The sequence below is a fragment of the Corvus cornix genome, chromosome 4 (genome assembly GCF_000738735.6).
Source record: "Corvus cornix cornix isolate S_Up_H32 chromosome 4, ASM73873v5, whole genome shotgun sequence".
In the NCBI taxonomy this organism is placed as follows: Eukaryota; Metazoa; Chordata; class Aves; order Passeriformes; family Corvidae; genus Corvus; species Corvus cornix.
This window is the reverse complement of record NC_046334.1, coordinates 71,413,891-71,420,053: the sequence shown is the minus strand read 5'-3', so window position 1 is coordinate 71,420,053 and position 6,163 is coordinate 71,413,891. Positions and strand designations below refer to the sequence as shown.

General features: G+C 67.5%; 2 protein-coding genes across 4 annotated transcripts; one reads left to right on the top strand and one right to left on the bottom strand.

The window, feature by feature from the left end:
* The first annotated feature begins 7 nt into the window (after positions 1–7).
* On the top strand, positions 8–3,418 carry LOC120409911. 3 transcript variants are annotated; one of them, XM_039551072.1, is made up of 5 exons: positions 8–200; positions 882–994; positions 1,278–1,430; positions 1,524–1,690; positions 2,070–3,418. In XM_039551072.1, the coding sequence occupies exons 3-5, from the start codon at positions 1,280–1,282 to the stop codon at positions 3,366–3,368; spliced, it is 1,617 nt and encodes a 538-aa protein (XP_039407006.1). In that variant the 5' UTR covers positions 8–200; positions 882–994; positions 1,278–1,279; the 3' UTR covers positions 3,369–3,418. The 3 variants fall into 3 exon arrangements, with proteins under 3 accessions (XP_039407006.1, XP_039407007.1, XP_039407008.1); XM_039551073.1 differs by having other exon boundaries at positions 850–994; XM_039551074.1 differs by lacking the exons at positions 8–200; positions 882–994 and adding an exon at positions 1,001–1,155.
* On the bottom strand, positions 3,360–5,821 carry LOC120409913 (retinol dehydrogenase 12-like). Its single transcript, XM_039551078.1, is given in 9 exon segments — positions 3,360–3,713; positions 3,801–3,815; positions 3,818–3,906; positions 4,169–4,266; positions 4,268–4,358; positions 4,430–4,519; positions 4,607–4,733; positions 4,735–4,847; positions 5,420–5,821. Coding segments are annotated over 9 exon segments (1,140 nt in total). The 5' UTR covers positions 5,748–5,821; the 3' UTR covers positions 3,360–3,524.
* Positions 5,822–6,163: the final 342 nt, after the last annotated feature.

Genomic DNA, 6,163 nt, shown 5'->3' with positions numbered 1-6,163 from the left:
CAGCCCGAGGGGGCAGTAAGGGCGGAAGGGGCTTCGCTACCTGCGCATGCGCAATGCGCGGAGTGAAGCCAGGAAGAAGGAGGGGCGAGTGATGGCGGAGCCAGGCCCGGGGAGGAGGATGAGGAGGAGGACGATGAGGAGGAGGAAGCAGCCGGCCGGAACGGGATCAGTCGGCACAAGACGCAGCTGGGAACCCCCCGGTAAGTGCTCCCGACCTGGCACGGCCGCTGATTTGTCAGCAGCGGGGTGGTCGCAGGGGTTGTTGCCTTGTGTTCCAGAGATATTTCCGTGCCGGCCGCCTCCTTCCCTCCCGTTGTGTGCCCGAGCTGCTTCCCGGAGGGACTTTTCCCAGTTCCCGGGGGTCTCCTCCTGGCCTAGAGGGTCTTTTCCCGGTCCCAGGGGGTCTTTTCCCACTCCACGGGGGTCTCCTCCTTTTCTGTAGGGTCTTTTCCCTGTCCCCGGGGGTCTTTTCCCAGTCCCTAAGAGCATTTTCCCGGTTCCAGAGGGTCTCTTCCCAATCCCCAGGGCTCTCCTCTTTGTCCCAGAGCGTCTTTTCCCAGTCCCCAGGGTCTTTTCCCAGTCTCCAAGGACCTCTTCCTGGTCCTGAAAGGGCCTTTTCCTCATCCCGGAGGGTCTTTTCGCGGTCTCGGGGGTCTTTTCCCAATCCCTGAGGGTCTTTTCCCGGTCCCCGTGTCCCCGTGGTCCCCGGTTCCCTTTCTCCAGTTTCCAGCGCCTCTCCCCATCCCAGTTACCCTTCCCCACCCCACTGGCTGCACTGGGATGGCTCCGAGGTTACGGACCCAGGAACCGGGATTCGATGTCGGGCTGGGCCTTTAATTATCCCATCAGGATTCACCTCCTCGCTTCCTGCTGAATTCCAGGGACACCAGCCAGCGCCAGCGCCCAGGCGTCCCCTGTCCCGGTGAACACCGGGATAACTCCCGGAGCCGAAGGATCCCGTCCCGGAGCCGCCGGTGCCCACCGGGAGCTGCGGGTGAGGTTTGGGATGCCCCGGGGGAGTTCCAGGGGCTGAGCCGCCGTGCCCGGCGCCGGTTCATCCCTGGATCGCGGCGGGATTCCCGCCGGGAACGGAGTGAAACTGAAACCGGAACCGGCGCCGGGAGGTCACCGGCCGGAAAATGAGCCCAAAATGAGGTCGGGCTTTGGCGGGTGGCGGTGCCCGCGGTGGCTGTCCCTGACTGTCCCTGTCTCAGAGATGCTCTGGCAGCGGGCAGTGCCCATGGCGGCTGTCCCTGACTGTCCCTGTCCCCGTGCAGGGATGCCCCGGCAGCGGGCAGTGCCCACGCTGACCACGCTGTGCCTGCAGAGCCTGGCCCAGCACATGCAGAGCCTCTGGGCCAAGGACTACAGTGACAACTACCTGGACGAGTACGAGTTCCGCTTCCTCGTGGGCCCCTTCAACGACCTGAGTGAGGCATGGGGGATGTGCCAGGGCACCGGGACCCCCGTGGGGGGAGCAGGTGGGGGTCCCAGGCCCCGCTAACCCCCCGTTTCCCCCCCAGCCTGCGGGCTGGTGCAGGAGCTGCTGGGGCTGCTGGGGACGAGCCGGCGGCTGTCGCGCGCAGCGCTGCACCTGCTGCTGCTGCCACACCTGCAGCAGCTCAGCCTGCGGCCCTGCCCCGCGCTCGCCAACAACGCCCTGGGCCACCTCATCGTCCTGCGCTGCCAGGTGGGCAGGGGGGTGCCAGTATCTGTGGGGCTGGGGATGCCCACCCTCCATGGGGCAGGGGAATTAGGGCTGGGGAAGCCGGGCTAGAGGTGGCCATCTTCTGTGGGGATGCGGGTGCCCACCTGTCATGGGGCAGGGGGAATAGAGCTGGGGGTGCTCACCATCCGTGGGGATGGGGATACCCACCATCAGTGGGGTGGGGGCGAGTGGGACTGGGGGTGCCATGGTCCATGGGCTGAGGGATTGGGGCAGGAGGAGCAGATAGGCCATGGCCACCCTCTCTGAGTCTTGAGGTGCCCACCCTCTGTGGGACAGGGCATGAGAGGGACATCCATGCCCCTCTGCCCGCCCCACTGAGTGTCTCCCCATGTGGCTGCAGGGCCTGAGCGTGCTGGACCTGGGGGGCTGCGGGCGGCTCTCGCCGTCTGTGCTGGTGGACCTGGCTGAGGGGCTGCCGCGCCTGAGCCGCCTGGGGCTGGCCCACACCCAGGCCAATGTCCAGGTGCTCTCGGCCGTGGGCTCCTGCTGCCAGCACCTGCGGGAGCTCGACGTGTCCGGCTGCAAGAAGGTGACGCCGCGCGCCCTGCGGCACCTGGGCTACGACCCCCTGGCACGGAGCCCGGGCTGCCTCACGCTCCGCGTGCTGCTGGCCCGCGACCTGGAGCACTCCGAGGATGGGGACATGGTGGCTGCTGTGGCCTTCCTGCTGCTGGCCCTGCCACACCTGGAGGTGCTGGCACACGGTGCCCTGCCGGACGCGCTCCGGCTGCTCCACACGCGGCAGCTGGATGGCACCAAGGACTCCGAGGGTTTCCCCTCGCTGAAGGAGCTGGCGCGGAGCCGGGGGGCTGCACCAAAGGGACACCCGCTCACGCTGCCCCTGCGGCAGCTGGAGGAGGTGGAGGAGGACGCCCTGGGCATCGTCCACGCCGTGTGTCCCCAAGCCGAGGAGGTCAGCGTGTGGCTGGGGGACAGTCCCGGCCCCTCAGGGCTCCGGGAGCTGCCGGACTGGGAGTGCCTGTCCCGGGTGACACTGGGCTGCGCCGGGCGGCATGGCCGGGTGCTGGCAGAGGTGCTGCCACTGGCACAGGGCCTGGGCACCTTCCTGTGCACCCTGACCCTGCACGGCTTCATCTGCCGGGACCCTCTCTCTCTGCCCACCCTGCTCGCCAGCTGCCCCAGCCTGCAGAGCTTCAGCGCCGAGCTGGAAGTGCCACCAGACCCCCACGCCCATGCCGAGCCCCCCGAGGAACCCCCGGCCCTGCCACCAGTCTGGGCCACCGACCTGCTGCCCCACGGGCTGCCCCAGCTCCAGAGCTTCTCGCTGACCCTGGCCGGGCCCGTGCCGGCCGCGCACAGGCCGGCGCTGAGCTCCACGCTGGCCTCGCTGCTGTGCGAGGCCCCGCAGCTGCAGACCCTGCGCCTGCTGGCCGTGCCCTTCCCGCTGGACTCGGTGCTGGAGCCGGCGCTGGCGGGGCCGGCGCTGCGGGAGCTGCGGGAGCTGTCGCTGGCCGAGAGCCTCGTGTCGGCCGGCGCCGTGTGGCAGCTGCTGGGCTCCGACGGGCCCCTGCAGCGCCTGGACCTGTCCCGCTGCCCCGACATCCACCGGCGCGACTACGACGCCTTCCTGCAGGCCGTGAGGAAGCAGCGGCTGGACCTGGACATCACCTGGGAGTAGCGGCGTGCATGGAGCCGGGCATTTTAATAAAAGTGTCCCCGTCACACCTGGCCGGTGCCGTGTCGTCCCCCGGGCAGCGCCGGGTGGCACAGGGTGGGTACGGGGGGAGCAGAGCGGTATCCTTGCCGCCGTGCCGAGGGGTGACATCCCGGTGGCTCAGTCTCGCTCTGTGAGCCCCGTGAGCCGCTCTGATGCCTCCCAGAGCTTCCGTGCCAGCGCGGCGTCGCGGGCGGCCGCCGAGGGCAGCGCCAGCCGGCAGCTGCTGTCGAAGTATTTCCCGGTGATGCCCTCGGCCTCCTCCGAGACGGCGCAGAAGATGGTGCTGGCAGCGCCCTGCTCGGCCGACTGAGGGGGACAGGGGTGAGAGCGGGTTTGTCACCCCCCCCACCCACCCCGCTGCCCCCGGGACGGGCAGGACCCGGCCCCGCTCACCTTCATAAAGGGCGGAGGAGGCTGAAGAGCACCCGCATGGTTCTGCTGGAGTGGCGCATGATGCTGGTGCTCACCACGCCGGGGCTCAGCGCGTTGGTCGTCACCCCTGCCAGGCCGCACCATTAGCAGGGTGGCGACCCCGGGGACCCCAAATCCCTCGGGGAGCAGCAGGAGCAGCCCCCAGCCTGGCGTCAGACCGGGGCTCTGCCACTCTTGGGGGATCCCAGCGAGTCTCTAACCCGTGTCAGCCCCCTCCCAGCCCTGCCGGCAGCTCCTGGGATCTGGCACGGGAGCACAGGGAGTTGGGACAGGGGATGTCCCCAGGGTGCCGCACGGCACAGCTGAGCCTGGCGTGGTCCAGCACCCACCTGTACCCTGCAGGCGCCGCGCCAGCTCGGCGGTGAACAGCACGTTCATCAGCTTCGTGCTGTCGTAGGCGGTGTCGTAGCCGCCCGGGCGCCGCTGCCCCCGTCAGGTACCCGCTGTCAGCCGTGCCCACGCTGTGCCGGAACGATGACACGTTGACCACCCGGGCGGGCGCTGAGGCCTTCAGGAGGTCTGTGCGGAACAAGAGGTGAGCAGGGAGGGGTCCCGAGAGCTCCCCCAAGTCCCCCAGCCGCTGCGCTCACCCAGGAGCAGGTTGGTGAGCAGGAACGGGCCCAGGTAGTTGGTGGCGAAGGTTTCCTCCAACCCCTCCGATGTGATGGCGAAGGGCAGCCCTGGAAAAGAGGGCGGGGAGCGCCGTGGGGCATTGGGATGCGGTGTTGGAGCCCTGTTGGGGCTGCGGGGCCTGGCCTGGCACATACCGGTGACACCGGCGTTGTTCACCAGCACGTCCAGCCGCGACTCCTCGCGCAGCACGGCGCTGGCGAAGGCGCGCACCGAGGCCAGCGAGGAGGTGTCCAGCAGCCGCAGCACCACCGCCGGGTTTCCCGGTGGCCGCCCGGATCTCCTCCACGGCCGCCTGGCCCCGCTCCCGGCTCCGGCACGCCAGGATGGTTCGGGCGTTCCGGCGCGCCAGGTCCATGGCCACGCACTTACCGATGCCTGCGGAACACGGAGCGGGTGTGGGCTGATCCCAGCCAGGTCCCCCTGGCGAGGGATCCCTTGGGGTCCGTGCCACTGTCCCCAGGGTTTGGGCAGCCCCTGCCACAGCCAAAACCAGCCGGGAGGACATGATGGGCACTAGGGGTGGAATGGAGCCCAGCACATGGGGAGTCACTCTGTCCCTGGGCACACAGGGACACCCCAGTCCCAGCCTGTGTGTCCCAACGTCCCCCGCGGTGCCAGCCCGACCTCATGCTCGGCAGTGGGACACGGGTGTGGGCAGTGACCCCCATCCCTGGTGTGACATGGTGGCCGTGGTGGCCAGTGGCACGGTGGCCTTGTCTCTCAGTCATTAACAGGGCCGAGGTAGAGTCCGGCCTCAGAAGGTGGGCAGGGGGCACCGGGGGCACCAGGAGCACATTGTGGGTGCCCAGGGACAGGCCACCAGCTGCTTCTGCAGCCATTTGCATTCCCAAAGCGGGGACTGGGGTCCAAGGCTGGCAAAGGGACACCCGTGCCCACAGCCGTCACGCCATCACCTGCACATGTCCCTGCCACCCGTCCCTGCTCACCGCTGTTGGCTCCGGTGACGATCACTGTCTTGCCTGTCAGGTCGGTGGGACACTTGCGGGGGTCCCAGGGGCTTCTGCGCATGGTCCAGAGCAGCAGCCCCAGGAGCAGGAGCAGCAGGAGCCACCACGGGGGGCTCAGGGTGCCAAGCAGCTCCATGGCTGGGTGCGGGATGTGGCTGGGGACAAAGGTTACATAAGCAGGACCTTTGCCCGGCCGGCAGCAAGGCACAGCATGAGTCCCTTTGCTCCGTGAGCTGCTGGGAGCTGAGGAGGGACGGCAGAGTGGCTGGGGCAGGCAGGAGGGTGAGCCACATGCCCCCTGTGCCATCCCACTGTCCCCTGTGCCACCCTGCCAGCGAGCGACAGCGATGACGTTTCCAGCAGTGCTGTTAACAAGCCCTGCACGTTAAGCCGTGTAAAACCACACCAGTGCCTCTGCACCAATCGCAAAGGAACCACTTCTTGGGTGTGGACCGAAAACTTTCCGCCTGTACCGGTTTGGCCAAATTTAGAAAGATATCTTCTGAGAAAACGCAGGTCACCACCCGTCCCCCACTAGGTTCGGGGAAAATAAATTTTCCTCAAAGGAAAGTGAAAGAGATAAAACTATTTCTTTACCAAACACACGGGGAAAGGAAAATAATGTTAAATAATAAAAATCTCTCTCTGTGGAGAAAAAACCTGGGAAAGCGTTAGTCCTCCCTTTGGTCTCCTCGGAGCTGGGGCTTGGGCCAGGGCCAGGCC

Excerpts from the sequence above, each read along its gene's own strand:
- LOC120409911 (XM_039551072.1), top strand. The coding sequence starts at position 1,280 with ATGCCCCGGCAGCGGGCAGTGCCCACGCTGACCACGCTGTGCCTGCAG. Across the intron at positions 1,431-1,523 it reads GGGCCCCTTCAACGACCTGA|CCTGCGGGCTGGTGCAGGAG; the intron begins GTGAGGCATGGG and ends TTTCCCCCCCAG. Across the intron at positions 1,691-2,069 it reads TCATCGTCCTGCGCTGCCAG|GGCCTGAGCGTGCTGGACCT; the intron begins GTGGGCAGGGGG and ends ATGTGGCTGCAG.